This window comes from Arachis ipaensis, chromosome B7 (assembly GCF_059453495.1).
Source record: "Arachis ipaensis isolate K30076 ecotype BB chromosome B7, ASM5945349v1, whole genome shotgun sequence".
Taxonomy (NCBI): domain Eukaryota; kingdom Viridiplantae; phylum Streptophyta; class Magnoliopsida; order Fabales; family Fabaceae; genus Arachis; species Arachis ipaensis.
The window spans coordinates 78,841,650-78,861,189 of record NC_142442.1 but is presented as its reverse complement, the minus strand read 5'-3'; the positions used below and the strand labels follow the sequence as shown (position 1 = coordinate 78,861,189).

General features: G+C 37.9%; 1 protein-coding gene, 1 non-coding gene and 1 pseudogene across 2 annotated transcripts; 2 read left to right on the top strand and 1 right to left on the bottom strand.

Moving 5' to 3' along the window:
• Nucleotides 1-12,588, bottom strand: part of LOC107608399 (transcription initiation factor TFIID subunit 4b-like) — a 37,022-nt pseudogene extending 24,434 nt beyond the window's left edge.
• LOC148553081 (small nucleolar RNA R71) lies at nt 6,469-6,576 on the top strand. The gene has a single exon (XR_015892531.1). It is a non-coding gene; the product is annotated as a small nucleolar RNA R71 (small nucleolar RNA).
• A 2,547-nt stretch (nt 12,589-15,135) lies between the features above and the next one.
• On the top strand, nt 15,136-16,341 carry LOC148553080 (uncharacterized). The gene has a single exon (XM_088494768.1). The coding sequence runs from the start codon at nt 15,136-15,138 to the stop codon at nt 16,339-16,341; it is 1,206 nt and encodes a 401-aa protein (XP_088350894.1).
• The last annotated feature ends 3,199 nt before the right edge of the window (nt 16,342-19,540 follow it).

The following is a 19,540-nucleotide window of genomic DNA, read 5'->3' as shown; positions in this document are numbered from 1 at the left end:
TGAGAGAAAAAGGGAAAGATATTTTTTTGATTTTTGAATTTTTAATGAAGAAAGAGAAAAATAAAAAAATGATTCAATGCATGAGAATTTTTAGATCAAAACAATTAATGCATGCAAGAACACTATAAATGTCAAGATGAACACCAAGAATACTTTGAATGTCAAGATGAACATCAAGAACATATTTTTGAAAAATTTTCAAGAAAAGAAAACATGCAAGACGCCAAACTTAGAAATTTTTCATGTATAGACACTATGAATGCAAGAATGCATATGAAAAACACCATACAACACAAAACAATATGATATGAAGATCAATCAAGAAGGTTTATCAAGAACAACTTGAAGATCCTGATGAATGCAATGCATGAATGCAATTTTCAGAAAAAATTAATGCAAAAATTTTAAAAACATGCAATCGACACCAAACTTAAAAATTGACTCAAGACTCAAACAAGAAACACAAAACATTTTTGGTTTTTATGATTTTATGAATTTTTTGTATTTTCTTTTAATTTTTTTTGAAAAACATATGGAAAAAGAAAATAAGAAATCCAAAATCTTTAAGAAGAATTCTAGGAATCTTTCAATATTAGCCCAAAGCTCCAATCAAAGGGTTGGACATGGCTTAATAGCCAGTCAGCTTTAGGATGGAATTACATGCATTGTGGTGATTAGTTGAAGACCAATCCCAAAGTAGTTTGGATATGGCTTGACAGCCACATAGGATTCAACATGTTAACATGAAACTCTAGAATTCATTCTTGAAAGTTTTGAAGCCATAGAATAATTTAAAAAATTTTTTTTGAATATTAAATGGGAAAAACGAAAAAGAAGGAAATATTTTTGAAAAATTTTTGAAAACTTTTTGAAAATAAAATAAGAAGAAAATTACCTAATCTGAGCAACAGGATGAACCGTCAGTTGTCCAAACTCGAACAATCCCCGGCAATGGCGCCAAAAACTTGGTATGCGAAATTGTTACTCTGAGGTTGTAAAATTTGTTGTTCGTTCTCTCCCTGGCAATGGCGCCAATAACTGGTGCACAATACCATGGTCCAAATATAACTTCACAACTTCGCACAACTAACCAGCAAGTGCACTGGGTCGTCCAAGTAATAAAACCTTACGTGAGTAAGGGTCGATCCCGCGGAGATTGTTGGTATGAAGCAAGCTATGGTCACCTTGTAAATCTAAGTCAGGCGGATATGAAATGGTTATGGAGTTTTCGAATAATAATAATAAATAAATAGAAAATAAAGATAGAAATACTTATGTAATTCATTGGTGAGAATTTCAGATAAGCGTATAGACATGCTTTCGTTCCTCTGAATCTCTGCTTTCCCGCTGTCTTCATCCAATCAGTCTTACTCCTTTCCATGGCAAACTTTCTTTAAGGCATCACCGTTGTCAATGGCTACATCTCATCCTCTCTTGTGAAAAAGGTCCAAATACTCTGTCACGGCATGGCTAATCATCTGGAGGTTCTCGATCATACTGGAATAGGGTTCACCCTCCTTTTGCGTCTGTCACTACGCCTAGCACTCGCGAGTTTGAAGCTCGTCACAGCCATCCCTTCCCAGATCCTACTCAGAATACCACAGACAATGTTTAGACTTTCCGGATCTTAGGAATGGCCATCCATGGGTTCTAACTTATACCACGAAGACACTAATAACTCGGACTCGGTCCCCTGTATTAGATATCCAAGAGATATTCATTCTAGCTTGTTTGCATGTAGAACGGAAGTGTTTGTCAGGCACGCGTTCATAAGTGAGAATGATGATGAGCGTCACATGATCATCACATTCATCATGTTCTTGGGTGTGAATAGATATCTTAGAAGCGGAATAAGTTGAATTGAATAGAAAACAGTAGTACTTTGCATTAAATCATGAGGAACAGCAGAGCTCCACACCTTAATCTATGGAGTGCAGAAACTCTACCGTTGAAAATACATAAGTGATGAAGGTCCAGGCATGGCCGAATGGCCAGCCCCCAAATGTGATCAATATGATCCAAAGATGAACTAAAATCATAAGATGTCTAATACAATAGTAAAAAGTCCTATTTATACTAAACTAGTTACTAGGGTTTACAAAAGTAAGTAATTGATGCATACATCCACTTCCGGGGCCCACTTGGTGTGTGCTTGGGCTGAGCTTGAATTTTACACGTGGAGAGGTCATTCTTGGAGTTAAACGCCAGTTTGTAACGTGTTTCTGGCGTTCAACTCTGTTTTGTGACGTGTTTCTGGCGTTTAACTCCAGACTGCAGCGTAGAACTGGCGTTCAATGCCCTTTTGCGTCATCTAAACTCGGCCAAAGTATGGACTATTATATATTGCTGGAAAGCCATGGATATCTACTTTCTAACGCAATTGGAAGCGCACCATTTTGAGTTCTGTAACTCCAGAAAATCCACTTTGAGTGTAGCGAGGTCAGAATCCAACAGCATCAGCAGTCCTTCTTCTACCTCTGAATCTGATTTTTGCTCAAGTCCCTCAATTTCAGCCAGAAAATACCTGAAATCACAGGAAAACACACAAACTCATAGAAAAGTCCAGAAATGTAAATTTAACATAAAAACTAATGAAAACATCCCAAAAAGTAACTAGATCCTACTAAAAACATACTAAAAATAATGCCAAAAAGCGTATAAATTATCCGCTCATCACAACACCAAACTTAAATTGTTGCTTGTCCCCAAGCAACTGAAAATAAAATAGGATAAAAAGAAGAGAATATACTATAAATTCCAAACTATCAATGAAACATAGCTCCAATCAGATGAGCGGGACTTGTAGCTTTTTGCCTCTTGAATAGTTTTGGCATCTCACTTTATCCATTAAGGTTCAGAATGATTGGCATCTATAGGAACTCAGAGTTCAGATAGTGTTATTGATTCTCCTAGTTCAGTATGTTGATTCTTGAACACAGCTACTTTATGAGTCTTGGCCGTGGCCCTAAGCACTTTGTTTTCCAGTATTACCACCGGATACATAAATGCCACAGACACATAATTGGGTGAACCTTTTCAGATTGTGACCCAGCTTTGCTAAAGTCCCCAATTAGAGGTGTCCAGGGTTCTTAAGCACACTCTTTTGCTTTGGACCTTGACTTTAACTGCTCAGTCTCAAGTTTTCACTTGACACCTTCACGCACAAGCACATGGTTAGGGACAGCTTGGTTTAGCCGCTTAGGCCAGGATTTTATTCCTTTAGGCCCTCCTATCCACTGATGCTCAAAGCCTTGGGATCCTTTTTATTTACCCTTGCCTTTTGGTTTTAAGGGTTATTGGCTTTTTGCTCTTGCTTTTTGGTTTTAAGAGCTTTTGGCTTTTTCTGCTTGCTTTTCTTTTTCTTTCTATTTTTTTTTCGCTATTTTTTTTCTGCAAGCTTTGTATTCACTGCTTTTTCTTGCTTCAAGAATCATTTTTATGATTTTTCAGATTATCAAATAACATGTCTCCTTGTCGTCATTCTTTCAAGAGCCAACATATTTAACATTCTAAAACATCAACTTCAAAAGACATATGCACTGTTCAAGCATTCATTCAGAAAACAAAAAGTATTATCTCCACATCAAAATAATTAAACTAAGTTCAAGGATAAATTCGAAACTCATGTACTTCTTGTTCTTTTGTAATTAAAACATTTTTCCATTTAAGAGAGGTGACGGATTCATATTCACTACTTTAAGGCATAGACACTTAGACACTAATGATCATGTAATAAAGACACAAACATAGATAAACATTTAACATAAGAAAACGAAAAACAGAAAGTTTAAGAACAAGGAATGAGTCCACCTTAGTGATGGTGGCGTTTTCTCCTTGAGGAACTAATGATGTCCTTGAGCTCTTCTATGTCTCTTCCTTGTCTTTGTTGCTCCTCCCTCATAGCTCTTTGATCTTCTCTAATTTCATGGAGGATGATGGAGTGCTCTTGATGTTCCACCCTTAATTGTCCCATGTTGGAACTTAATTCTCCTAGGGAGGTGTTGATTTGCTCCCAAAAATTCTGTGGAGGAAAGTGCATCCCCTGAGGTATCTCAGGGATCTCTTAATTTACAGTCAAATGTTCTACCACTGAGCTATAGACCCTTGAGATGAATCTTTCTATCTCCCATGACTCGGAGGTGGAAGCTTTTGTCTTCCCTTTCCTCTTTCTAGAGGTTTCTCTGGCCTTAGGTGCCATCAATGGTTATGGAAAAACAAAAAAACTTATGCTTTTACCACACCAAACTTAGAATTTTACTCACCCTCGAGCAAGAGAAGAAAGAATAGATGAAGAAGAAGATGTGGAAGAAACTAGGATTATGAGGAGGGAAGGTGGGGATCCTGTGGGATCCACAGATCCTGAGATGATCCTGTGAGGTCCACAGATCTTGAGGTGTCAAGGATTTACATCCATACACCAATTAGGCATGTAAAATGCCTTTGCATGCAATTCTGGCGTTTAAACGCCGAACTGATACTTGTTCTGGGCGTTCAACGCCTAGATGCAGCATGTGTCTGGCGTTGAACGCCAGCCAGATGCTCCTTACTGGCGTTTAAACGCCAGTAAGCCCTTCTTCCAGGGTGTGATTTTTCTTCTACTGTTTCTGATTCTGTTTTTAATTTTTCTATTTATTTTGTGACTCCACATGATCATAAACCTAATAAAACATGAAAGAACAACAAGAATGAAAATAAATTAGATAAATAAAAATTGGGTTGCCTCCCAACAAGCGCTTCTTTAATGTCAATAGCTTCACAGTGGATTCTCATAGAGCTACACAGGTGATCAGGTCAATTTTATAGACTCCCAACACCAAACTTAGAGTTTGGGTATGGGAGTTCAACATCAAACTTAGAGTTTGGCTGAGGCCTCCCAACACCAAACTTAGAGTTTGACTGTGGGGGCTTTAGTTGACTCTATACTGAGAGAAGCTTACTGTGCCTCTTTTCCATGTTTACAGAAGGATGTCCTTGAGTATTAAACACAAGGGAGTCCTCATTCAATTGAGGGACTAGTTCACCTCTGTCAACATCAATTACAGCTCTTGCTGTGGCTAGGAAGGGTCTTCCAAGGATGATGGATTCATCCTCATCCTTCCCAGTATCCAGGATTATAAAATCAGCAGGGATGTAAAGGCCTTCAACCTTTACTAACACGTCCTCTACTTGTCCATAAGCCTCTTTTCTTGAGTTGTCTGCCATCTCTAATGAGATTTTAGCAGCTTGCACCTCAAAGATTCCCAGTTTCTCCATTATAGAGAGTGGCATGAGGTTTATTCCTGACCCAAGGTCACATAAAGCCTTCTCAAAGGTCATGGTGCCTATGGTACAAGGTATTAGGAACTTTCCAGGATCCTGTTTCTTCTGAGGCAATCTCAGTTGATCCAATGCATTTAGTTCATTGGTGAATAGGGGAGGTTCATCTCCCCAAGTCTCTTTACCAAATAAATTGGCATTCAGCTTCATGATTGCACCAAGGAACTTGGCAACTTGCTCTTCAGTAACATCCTCATTCTCTTCAGAAGAAGAATACTCATCAGAGCTCATGAGGGGCGTAAGGAGGTTTAATGGAATCTCTATGGTCTCTAGATGAGCCTCAGAGTCCTTTGGTTCCTCAAAGGGAAACTCCTTATTGATCACTGGACGTCCCAGGAGGTCTTCCTTCTTGGGATTCACGTCCTCCCCTTCCTCCTTGGATTCGGCCATGATGGTTATATCAACGGCCTTGCACTCTCTCTTTGGATTTTCTTCTGTATTGCTTGGGAGAGTACTAGGAGGGATTTCAGTGATCCTTTTACTCAGCTGGCCCACTTGTCCCTCCAAATTTCTAATGGAGGACCTTGTTTCATTCATGAAACTCAGAGTGGCCTTAGATAAATCAGAGACTAAATTTACTAAGCTAGATGGATTCTGGTTAGAATTCTCTATCTGTTGCTGAGTGGATGATGGAAAAGGTTTACTATTGTTAAACCTGTTTCTTCCACCATTATTAAAGCCTTGTTGAGGCTTTTGTTGATCCTTCCATGAGAGATTTGGGTGATTTCTCCATGAGGGATTATAGGTGTTTTCATATGGTTCACCCATGTAATTCACCTCTGCTATTGCAGGGTTTTCAGGATCATAAGCTTCTTCTTCAGAAGATGCCTCTTGAGTACTGTTGGATGCAGCTTGCATTCCATTGAGACTCTGAGAAATCATATTGACCTGTTGAGTCAATAGTTTGTTCTGAGCCAATATGGCATTCAGAGTATCAATTTCAAGAACTCCCTTCTTCAGAGGCGTCTCATTACTCACAGGATTCCTCTCAGAAGTGTACATGAACTGGTTATTAGCAACCATGTCAATGAGTTCTTGAGCTTCTGCAGGTATTTTCTTTAGGTGAATGGATCCACCTGCAGAAGTATCCAATGACATCTTAGCTAATTCAGATAGACCATCATAGAATATATCCAGGATGGTCCATTCTGAAAGCATGTCAGAAGGACACTTTTTGGTCAGTTCCTTGTATCTCTCCCAAGCTTCATAGAAGGATTCACCTTCTTTCTGTCTGAAGGTTTGAACATCCACTCTAAGCTTACTCAGCTTTTGAGGAGGAAAGAACTTGGCTAAGAAAGCCTTGACCAGCTTATCCCAAGAGTTCAGGCTATCTTTAGATTGAGAATCCAACTATATTCTAGCTCTGTCTCTCACAGCAAAAGGGAAAAGCATGAGCCTGTAAACTTCAGGATCTACTCCATTAGTCTTAACAGTATCACAGATCTGCAAGAATTCAGTTAAGAACTGAAAAGGATCTTCAGATGGAAGTCCATGAAACTTGCAGTTTTGTTGCATCAGAGAAAATAATTGAGGTTTCAGCTCAAAATTTTTTGCTCCAATGGTAGGGATGGAGATGCTTCTTCCATGTAAATTGGAATTAGGTGCAGTAAAGTCACCAAGCATCCTCCTTGCATTATTATTATTTTCGGCTGCCATCTCCTCTGTCTGTTCGAAAATTTCAGTAAGGTTGTCTCTAGATTGTTGTATTTTATCTTCTCTTAGTTTTCTCTTCAGAGTCCTTTCAGGTTCAGGATCTGCTTCAACAAGAATGTTCTTGTCCTTGCTCCTTCTCATATGAAAAAGAAGGGAACAGAAAATAATAATAGGGATCCTTTTTACCACAGTATAGAGGTTCCCCTTGTGTGAGTAGAAGAAAAGAAGATTAATAATGAAGAAGAGGAGAATTCGAACTCAGAGGAGAAGAAGGGGTTCGAATTTTTGGGTGAAGAGAAGTGTTAGTAGATGAATAAATAAATAGAAGGAGATGAGGGAGAGGGAATTTCGAAAATTAAAAATTAAAATTTAAAGTTAAATTTTGAAAAATAGTTTTTGAAAAAGGTTAGTAATTTTCGAAAATTAGGAATGAAATAAAATTAAAATTAAAAATTGAAAACAATTAATTAATTAAAAAGAATTTTTGAAAAAGAGGGAGGTATTTTCGAAAATTAGAGAGGGGAAGTTAGTTAGGTAGTTTTGAAAGAGATAAGAAACAAACAAAAAGTTAATTAGTTAGTTGAAAAAGATTTGAAAATCAATTTTGAAAAGATAAGAAGATAAGAAGTTAGAAAAGATATTTGAAAAAGATAGGATAAAAAAGATATTTTTGAAAAGATATGATTGAAACTAGTTTTGAAAAAGATTTGATTTTAAAAATCAAAATTAATGACTTGACTCACAAGTAATCACAAGATATGATTCTAGAACTTAAAGTTTGAATCTTTCTTAACAAGCAAGTAACAAACTTGAAATTTTTGAATCAAAACATTAATTTTTGATGATATTTTCGAAAATTATGAAATAAAATTAAGAAAAAGATTTTTAAAAAATATTTTTAAAATTTTCGAAAATAAATAAGAAAAATGAAAAAGATTTGATTTTTGAAAAAGATTTTGAAAAAGATAGGATTTTCAATTTGAAAATTTGATTTGACTCATAAGAAACAACTAGATTTTAAAAATTTTTGAAAAAGTCAATCCAAATTTTCGAAATTTATGAGAGAAAAAGGGAAAGATATTTTTTTAATTTTTGAATTTTTAATGAAGAAAGAGAAAAACAAAAAAAAATGATTCAATGCATGAGAATTTTTAGATCAAAATAATGAATACATGCAAGAACACTATGAATGTTAAGATGAACACCAAGAACACTTTGAATGTCAAGATGAACAACAAGAACATATTTTTGAAAAATTTTCATGAAAAGAAAACATGCAAGAAACCAAACTTAGAAATTTTTCATGTATAGACACTATGAATGCAAGAATGCATATGAAAAACACCATACAACACAAAACAATATGATATGAAGATCAATCAAGAAGGTTTATCAAGAACAACTTGAAGATCCTGATGAATGCAATGCATGAATGCAATTTTCGGAAAAAATTAATGCATAAATTTTAAAAACATGCAATCGATACCAAACTTAAAAATTGACTCAAGACTCAAACAAGAAACACAAAACAATTTTGGTTTTTATGATTTTATGAATTTTTTGTATTTTCTTTTAATTTTTTTCGAAAAACATATGGAAAAAGAAAATAAGAAATCCAAAATCTTTAAGAAGAATTTCAGGAATCTTTCAATATTAGCCCAAAGCTCCAATCAAAGGGTTGGACATGGCTTAATAGCCAGTCAGCTTTAGGATGGAATTACATGCATTGTGGTGATTAGTTGAAGATCAATCCCAAAGCAGTTTGGATATGGCTTGACAGCCAGATAGGATTCAACATGTTAACATGAAACTCTAGAATTCATTCTTGAAAGTTTTGAAGCCATAGAATAATTTAAAATTTTTTTTTTGAATATTAAATGGGAAAAACGAAAAAGAAGGAAATATTTTTGAAAAATTTTTGAAAACTTTTTGAAAATAAAATAAGAAAAAAATTACCTAATCTGAGCAACAGGATGAACCGTCAGTTGTTCAAACTCGAACAATCCCCAGCAACGGCGCCAAAAACTTGGTATGCGAAATTGTTACTCTGAGGTTGTAAAATTTGTTGTTCGTTCTCTCCCTGGCAATGGCGCCAATAACTGGTGCACAATACCATGGTCCAAATATAATTTCACAACTTCGCACAACTAAGCAGCAAGTGCACTGGGTCGTCCAAGTAATAAAACCTTACGTGAGTAAGGGTCGATCCCACGGAGATTGTTGGTATGAAGCAAGCTATGGTCACCTTGTAAATCTCAGTCAGGCGGATATCAAATGGTTATAGAGTTTTCGAATAATAATAATAAATAAATAGAAAATAAAGATAGAAATACTTATGTAATTCATTGGTGAGAATTTCAGATAAGCGTATAGACATGCTTTCGTTCCTCTGAATCTCTGCTTTCCCGCTGTCTTCATCCAATCAGTCTTACTCTTTTCCATGGCAAGCTTTCTGTAAGGCATCACCGTTGTCAATGGCTACATCCCATCCTCTCTTGTGAAAAAGGTCCAAATGCTCTGTCACGGCATGGCTAATCATCTGGAGGTTCTCGATCATACTGGAATAGGGTTCACCCTCCTTTTGCGTCTGTCACTACGCCCAGCACTCGCGAGTTTGAAGCTCGTCACAGCCACCCCTTCCCAGATCCTACTCAGAATACCACAGACAAGGTTTAGACTTTTTGGATCTCAGGAATGGCCATTCATGGGTTCTAACTTATACCACGAAGACACTAATAACTCGGACTCGGTCCCCTGTATTAGATATCCAAGAGATATTCATTCTAGCTTGTTTGCATGTAGAACGGAAGTGTTTGTCAGGCACGCGTTCATAAGTGAGAATGATGATGAGCGTCACATAATCATCACATTCATCATGTTCTTGGGTGCGAATGGATATCTTAGAAGCGGAATAAGTTGAATTGAATAGAAAACAGTAGTATTTTGTATTAAATCATGAGGAACAGCAGAGCTCCACACCTTAATCTATGGAGTGCAAAAACTCTACTGTTGAAAATACATAAGTGATGAAGGTCCAGGCTTGGCCGAAATTCCAGCCCCCAAACGTGATAAATATGATCCAAAGATGAACTAAAATCATAAGATGTCTAATACAATAGTAAAAAGTCCTATTTATACTAAACTAGTTACTAGGGTTTACAGAAGTAAGTAATTGATGCATAAATCTACTTCCGGGGCCCACTTGGTGTGTGCTTGGGCTGAGCTTGAAGTTTACACGTGGAGAGGTCATTCTTGGAGTTGAACGCCAGTTTGTAACGTGTTTCTGGCGTTCAACTCTGGTTTGTGACGTGTTTCTGGCGTTTAACTCCAGACTGCAGCGTAGAACTGGCGTTCAACGCCCTTTTGCGTCATCTAAACTCGGCCAAAGTATGGACTATTATATATTGTTGGAAAGCTCTGGATGTCTAATTTCCAACGCAATTAAAAGCGCGCCATTTTGAGCTTTGTAGCTCCAGAAAATCCACTTTGAGTACAGGGATGTCAGAATCCAACAACATCAGCAGTCCTTCTTCTACCTCTGAATCTGATTTTTGCTCAAGTCCCTCAATTTTAGCCAGAAAATACCTGAAATCACAGAAAAACACACAAACTCATAGTAAAGTCCAAAAATGTGAATTTAACATAAAAACTAATGAAAACATCCCTAAAAGTAACTAGATCCTACTAAAAACATACTAAATACAATGCCAAAAAGCGTATAAATTATCCGCTCATCAGTAGACGTCTACAAGAGACACCCGAAGAGGGGTGTAGTTGTGGTATTTTCTGGGTTTTTCAGTGGGTTGGTCTTCCTTTTTTCTGAAATCTTTATCCTTGTCCCAAGATGAGTAGGAGAATCCAGTCTTTAAGTTTTCTCCCTATCGGGAGTTCTCATCCATATTGATGTATTTTTTCGCCCGTTCTTGTACCTCATTCAGAGATGTTGGGTGTTTTTTGGATATGGAGTGGCTAAAGGGTCCTTCTCGCAGACCATTGATAAGTCCCATAATTGCTGCTTCTGTTGGGAGATTTTGTATGTCCAGGCATGCTTTGTTGAATCTCTCCATGTAACTGCGGAGACTTTCCCGATCTTCTTGTTTAATCCCCAATAGGCATGGAGCATGCTTGGATTTATCCTTCTGGATGGAGAACCTAGCCAGGAATTTCTTGGTGAGGTCATTGAAGCTTGCAATCGATCTTGGCGGCAAGCTATCGTACCACTTTATTGCTGTTTTGGTCAAGGTAGTCGGGAAGGCTTTACAACGAATTGCATTTGAGGCATCCGTAAGATACATCCGACTTCTAAAGTTGCTGAGATGATGACTTGGGTCGGACGTACCATCGTAGGGAGTCATGTCTAGGCTTTGAAGTCTTTTGGGACTTTAACTTTCATGATTTCCTTTGCAAATGGATCTTGGTCCTTGCGGGGGCTATCTTTGCGATTGGACCGAGTAGCTTTTGTTTTGAAGTCGACCTCGAGTTTGAAGAGCTTATCTTCCAGCTCTCGTCGCCTCCTGGTTTCTCTTCATAGCTCTCGCTTAGCCTTCCGCTGTCACTTGGCTTCTTGTTCTAGCTGTTTAAGGCAATTCTGTTGTTCATGGATGGCCTCTAAAATTTCTGTATTTGGGGGTTGTTTGTCTCCCTTATTTTGAGGTGTATCCTTTGGTGTGGTATCCGTATTCTTATGCGGCATTTTATACTCCAAGCCAGAGTTGTGATCGTCGTCAAGGTTGTCCTCCATGATGATGGGATGACTTCCAGGTTCCCCGGCAATGGCGCCAATGTTCCGAGGGTTACCTGAAACTGAAGGTCAATCTCGGACGAGATCTGCTGTTGTGGTCGGAGCTGTTTGCGTCTGACTTACTGATCCTTGAGTTGTTGCTGATCCTTGATCACCGGAGGGTGGTGGTACCTACAAGAGACTCTGAGTATACCTGGGTAGAATCAGAGTATGATTTATACCTGGGTGCTCCAGTATATTTATAGTAGTGTGGAGTGACCTCCCTTGAGATAAGTTAGTTATCTTATCTTATCTTTTGTGGGTGAGTCCCCTTATCTTTGACCAGCCGCCTTTTAGGTGGGTTGTTATCTTCTGCTTTGGGCCTATTTGGGCCCTTATAGCAATTTGGCCGAGCTCTTTAGGAAGAGGTCGGTATCAACGAACCTTTATAAGAGGTCGGTCGTTTTTGTCTTTGCTCAAACCGGTTCACCTAGCTCGACCTAGAGTATGAACACTGTCTTTTCTCCCACTCCTCTCTTACTTTCCTATTTATTGTCATGATTTGCGGCTGAACATCTAAGGTGACAACAGTCCGATGTCTTGTCTTCTCAAAATCAACCCGCTAGTAGGAAAATTCTTGAAAGTAAGAAATTTTATTAAGTTATAAGAGAATATTCCTGCAAGCAGGTAGAGAACAACTAACCTGTTTTGATATTCTAATCAGGTTACTTATCAGTCCACGCATTCTTTCCTCCACACACTGAAAACTCAGTTTGAATAAGTAAGATTACATGCAAACCTACTATTATGAAAATCGAAATCTTAGTTGAATCTCACCAGTGACAAGCATCTCATCTCTCCACATCATTGCTCACACCCTTCAAGCCATACTTAAACATTGATAGTAATAACAAAAACAATTGTCTATAAGGCCTGGTATGGCTAGTTTGTATCCAGATAAACTCAAAAGGAAAAATTAAAATAGATGGAGATAACAGATGAAAAGGACACTTACTAATCTCAAACAATTTTTTCTAGAGTGGAATTTTCTGCAAAATCAGCCTTTCCTCTTCTTGCACAGCTCTTCGAGTTACTTCTGAAACCCAACTGTCCTCTTTGGGACCTGAAAATAACTGCTCTTAATTCATTGAAGCGATTCATCAAACATGTGCTATGCAAATCAGTAAAGCACCAACCGAGAGCATATCTACAAATCAAAACCGTGAAGCGAAAGTAAATTTGTATACATGCATGTAAGAAAAAATTTGAAGGAATTTATGAAGACCTTACCCCCAATTTCTGCTAACAAAATATATCATTAAAGAAATAAAAGTAGTAACAATTAGCAAATACAAAATATGAGTAATTAAAAGAAGAGAATGTGGATTTGTATATAAACTTAGTTCAACAAAGATGGAGAATGAGAAGCTTCACAGAGCACAGCACGGTGGAGCAGGAAACTATAATGGAGGAGATCGCAGCTGGAAGAAAAGCGTTGATGGAGGAGATTGCCGCCAGAAGAAAGCGTCGTGGATGAGATCGCAGATCTCACGCTGCGATGGAGTTTTTTCTTGATTCTCACATTGTGATGGAATTTCGGTAGATTGAAGCATAGCATTTATTAGTAAAATATAAGAGTTAGGTTTTTAACTTTTTATATTAGTGAAGCAGATAATGAGATACTACCGTTTAAAACCGCCAAATTCACTAAAAAACCGCCATTCCACAAGTAAATTATGGCGGCCACACAAACCGCCTCACTTTATGAATATAACGGCAATATTTTAAAATTGTCATTATATTAATGCCATTTTATACCAGTTATTTTTGTAGTATAGGAAGTATTTCTAAATTAAATTTATTTAATTGTCTTCACTTTGTTGCTTTAGTTTTTTTAGTTTACTTCTTTAATTTTATTATTAAGTTGACCTTTAAATTCATTTTTTTTTCCTCAAAATCTCCAATCTTTTATTTTCATAATCAATTTATATGTTCTTCTTATAAGAGATAATTCAAACCTTAAAATTCTCAGCTATACATTTTTAAAAGTTTAAAAATCTTTCACTTTTTTTAATTGATCATAAAAATTTGATATTTAGAGTGTACTACAATAATATGAAATCAATTTAAAGATTTAAATTTCGAATGACAAATTTTTGCACATCATATATGTTCTGTAAGAATTTAAAGTGAGCTTCTTATTTGAACACGCTAATATTTCAAAAAATAATAATTATGGATATGGCCTATTTTATGATAGTAAAAATATTTAAATTTTTTGTATTTTGATCTGAATTTGATTTTGTTTTTACCTTTATCCTTTTTATCTTTATTTTTTATTTTTTTAATTATTAATTTTCACTTTTTTATTTAAGAGGCCACTTTTGACAAGGTATATAGTCACTTTACTATTAAAAATAGAATCAATAAGAGATATACAAAATGTCTTTCAAAAATCTAATAGAATATTTAGCAATCACATTTTTTTAAACCTTATCTTCTAACTTGATTTCTATGTTTTATAACTGATCTAGAACCCATTAAAATTCATTCAAATGGTATAATATTAGTGACTGTTTTTTTTATCTCAAATTCATCAAGTATAATTTGTTGTTCTTGTATCTCTCATTGTTCATTTATTTTTTATCGTGTTTTTATATAGTAAATATGGATAAATATAAATTTTTGACATGGTAATTAGTGTCATTTAAGTTTATGATTCCATTAGTATTATTTTCTTTTCCATTTTTTGAGCAAGTTATAACCAATTATCTAAAAATAAGCTTTAATACTAAATAATGAAAATAAAACACATAATTTTCTATTTGTAAGAATAAGTGAAGTAATAATACTCGCTCAGCAATGAACACATACTAATTCATTGAAAAAAGTTGTATAAAACACTAGAAAAGAGAGAAAAAAAAGACCCAGATTTTTATTATAATTTTTTTTTAATATGAGAGATAAAAATTATGAATCACTAAAATTAAAAAAATAGCTTTATTATGATTAAAATAGAATATAGAAGAGTCACAAACTACTGAACAAAATGTACATTGAACAAACCAATCAATCCAAGCATTAAAATTTATAATAAATACCAACATTTGAATATATTTTTTTATGTAAGAAAAGACCTTAAAACCCAACACAAAGACATTAACAAAACAATATGAAAGTCACGATAACTTACAATTTAAAGAATACAATAGTGAGCAAAAATGATAGAAAAAAGCTCTACTAGGGTTTCCACGCAGGAGGACGATCTAGTACAGAGAAGCACCAAAAAGGTCAAAACTCGGGGGGAAGTGGATCTTAATCAACCATCGGAGAACATGGAAATTGTCCAACATGAGGAACCTAGGGCGGAACCAGGAAAAGGATCCTATAAGGATACACTGTTGACTAGCCCTGGACTTGAAGAAGATCATAGCGCCTCGCTAGACATGGATGATGATGATCCTAACCCTGAGGATAAGTGGTATAGAAACGACGATGATCGAGAAGATGATGGGAAACCTTTCAACCCGTGTCCCAAAATTCCGGTATCTAAGGAGGAATTTGAAGAGTGGTGCAAACCTTGGAAGAATGCCCTCATAGTCAAAGTGTTGGGGAAACGTGTCACGTTTGCATTCATGGAACAACGTCTCCGCAGAGACTGGGAAAAAAAAGGTAAGATTCACGTTATTGACATGAATCGTGACTATTTTTTGGTTCATTTTGCAGATGAGGAGGACTACGCGCATGCGCTTATGGAAGGTCCCTGGATGATTGCTGGCCATTACCTTATCGTTCAAAGATGGAGGCCTTTCTTCCTAACCGAAACCACCGAAGTTCGAAAGATCGCCGCCTGGATTCGCATCCCAAATCTACCGATCGAACTGTATAACCACCGATTTCTCTGGAGGGTTGGCTCAGCCATCGGACATATGCTCAAGATCGATCGTACTACCTCAATTCACTCGAGGGGGAAGTTCGCCTGGATATGTGTTGAGATCGACCTGGCAAAACAACTAGTGCCACGTATATCCGTTCTTGGTTGTGAGTTGAACCTGGAATATGAAGGACTGTACCAAATTTGCTTCACATGTGGTAAGTATGGTCATAGGTCAGAACAATGCATGGAAGACGGTGCTAGCAACGGCGTCCAGACGGAGGAGATCCGTACAGCCGACACTCTGCAAGGTGGGGCCCCAACTACTAATGTGGCTGACGAAAATGGAAGGCTCACTGATCAGCAGAATCTCCGTGATCCTAGCAACGGGAAGGCCAACCCTGATTTTGGGCCGTGGATGTTGGTGAAAAAATTTAATAATAGAAGGAAATCCCAATTTGGACAGAAACAATCCCACGCCAACCGCGATACGACTAATTTCCATAACACTGATGAAGGAATCTCTCATAAAGGGAATATTACCAATTTGGGATCCAGATTTGATATCTTGCAAGAAAATAATCCGGGATTGGTCCAAGGCAGCGAGAATGAGGCGGTAGTGGGCCAGGACATAATAGGGAAAACTGAGCAGCAATTTACCCAAGCCCAAAGTGAAACCGAGACAACCCAAGTGCAGAGAAGGGTCATCAAACCGGGAGCTGGTAAGAACCCGCAAACCCATAAGAAATTGGTTCCCCCCCCCCCCCAAAACCAATGACATAACCGGGTAGGAAAGAACCAAATGGAAAAAGCAAAGCTCGAACTCTGGGGATCTCCACCACGAACCCTAAAGGGCAGGAGAGCGCAACCAAATCAGCAAAGGGGAAGGAAAAAAGCGCCGAGCTTGAAGGTATGGAGATGGTGGTTTCGGAACACATGAAAAGGATGGTGCAGGACAGATGGGAAGCGTTCAAATTTTCGAAGGGCAACCAAACAACCCTGGAAGGGCATATAGTAAGAGAGAATTTGATCTTCAATCATGAAAAACACCTGCAACCTCCGAATTCTTGTATGGGTAGTTCAGAATACAGGGGTAATCACTTGAAATTACTCGATGTGGCTATGGCCGATGCGGGTGGTAGTGGAAAACTGGAAGCCTCATCCCCTCAGGACCAAGGGGGTCCGCTGTTAGGGTCCCGTAACCGAAGGTGAACCCAGCCGTTTTTGGTTTTTCATCCATAAGGTTACAATGATGAACATTATTAGTTGGAACTGCAGGGGAGTAGGCAGTAAAACCTTCCCTTCTCTTATCCGTGATCTGAGGCATGAATATGGTGCCAATATGTTCTTCCTCTTAGAAACTCATGTGAGTGGTGTTCGAGGTAACCAGATTAGAGACAAGATAGGTTTCGATAAATCCTTTGTGGTGGATGCAGTGGGTCATGCTGGAGGTATATGGTGTCTCTGGGATTCTTCTGTCTGGAGTGTGGATGTGATTGAGCATGACAAGCAGTATGTGCACCTAAAAGTCTCAGGTAACAATTCTATGCCATGGCTCATTACTGCTGTTTATGGAAGCCCCCAGCGTGTGACAAGAAGAACGCTGTGGCAAGCCCTTAAATCTTATGCTGATAATATCAACCTCCCCTGGTGCCTGTTGGGCGACTTCAATGCTATGCTAAACAACTATGAAAAGAGTGGAGGGGCACTGAGCAATGGCCATGGTGCTTGTAAGGAGTTCCAGGAGTGTGTCTCGACCTGTGGCTTGGTTGATTTGGGCTATGCAGGATGGGCGTACACTTGGAAGAGGGGCAATCTTGCTGAGAGGCTGGACAGGGGTTTGAGTAATCTGGATTGGCAAATTGCCTTTCCAGAGGCCCTCGTTAAACATATGCCGATGTTGAAATCAGACCATTCTCCTATTTGCCTGCAACTGTCTCCTGTTAGCATGCAGAATAGAGGAAGGAGGCCGTTTCGTTTTCTTGCGGCTTGGATTACTCACCCTGACTTTGGGAATGCGGTTGATGCTTCTTGGAATGTCCAGGGCTCCTGGGCAGAGGGCGTTCTTAACTTCAAAGAGAGGATTAAAGAGTGGAATAATTCAGTCTTTGGGGATATCTTTAGACGAAAGCACAGAATTCTTAGAAGATTCCAAGGAATTACTTCTAGTCTGGGATACGCTCATAACTACTTCCTTGATAATCTTCAAAAAGATCTGTGGGTGGAGTATGAGAAAATTCTCCTTCAGGAAGAACTGCTTTGGTTCCAAAAAGCCAGGAGTAAATGGATAAATTTCGGGGACCGCAACACCAAATTTTTCCATGGTTCTACTATGGTTAAAAGGCGAAAAAATAAAATGGCTTCCCTCCAGAATGATACCGGTGATTGGATAACTGACAAGGCTACTCTTGAATATATGGCTACCTCCTTCTTCTCAAATCTGTATAAAGATAACGAAAACCATATTCTCTTTATCCTGGAAAACATGTTTCCTGATATGAGCAGCTCTGACTTCAACAGTATAGGCAGGAATGTGTCCGATGAGGAAATCAAGGATGCAATGTTCAGCATTGGGAGTTGGAAGGCCCCTGACAGAGATGGTCTTCAAGCTATCTTTTACCAAAGTCAGTGGAACAAAATAGGCAGCGACGTATGCAATCTGACTAAAAATATTTTCCAGAATCCAGATAAGGTAAAAGAGGTAAACGAGACGCTTATCACTCTTATCCCAAAAATAGAACCTGTGGAACATCTTAAGCAATTGAGACCCATCAGCCTGTGCAATGTTTCATATAAGGTGATTACTAAAATCCTGGCCAATAGGTTGAGAAGTGTCATGAATAATTTGGTTATGCCTAACCAGTGCAGTTTTGTTCCTGGTAGGCAGAGTTCTGACAACATCATCATTACACAAGAAGTCATTCACTCTATGAGAAATAAAAAAGGTAAAAAAGGTTGGATGACCATCAAGATTGACCTGGAGAAAGCTTACGACAGACTCAATTGGAACTTTATAAAGGAAACACTCATGGACATTGGTTTTCCCCAGAACTTCATTAACTTAACCCTATCCTGTATCTCCACTGCCAGAATGAGAGTGTTTTGGAATGGGGAAGAGCTGGAAGAGTTCTCTCCCACCAGAGGTATAAGACAAGGAGACCCCATCTCCCCGTATATTTTTGTACTCTGCATTGAAAAACTGTCTCAACTTATTAGTGCTGCAGTGGAACATGATTTTTGGAAGCCTATTCGTCTAAAGAAGGATGGTCCGCCTATCTCCCACTTGTGCTTTGCAGACGATATCATTCTCTTTGCAGAAGCCAACGTTGACCAAGCCAATATTATTAATAAGTGTCTTGAAGCCTTCTGCAAAAGCTCTGGTCAAAAAGTTAGCAAAGATAAAACTAGAGTCTTTTTCTCCAGAAATGTGGGTCACAATGTGAGAACAGAGATTAGTAATGTCATGCAATTTACCAGAACAGATGATTTGAGAAAGTACTTAGGTGTCCCTATTCTCCATTCAAAAGTAACAAAGCACACCTTTGAGGGTATCATCAACAAACTCCATGTCAGACTAAACTCTTGGAAAGCCTCATCTCTCTCCTTGGCCGGAAGAACAACTCTGGTGAAATCCGTCCTTTCTTCTATGCCTATATATAATATGCATTCTGCCTTATTACCTACTGCTACTTGTAATTCTATTGATCGCATTTGCAGGAATTTTATTTGGGGTGATACAGACCAAAATAAAAAGGTTCATCTTCTTAACTGGAAGAAGATATGTGAGCCAAAGCAATCTGGTGGACTGGGCATTAGACATGCAGGACAAATGAATCAAGCCTTTATGATGAAGGCTGGTTGGGGGCTTATAGCTAGAAAGGATGATCTTTGGGCCAGAATCCTTCGTTCTAAATATGGCTGTGGAAACGACACTATTCCTAAAGTAGCTAAAAGGAGAAATAACTCAAATCTTTGGA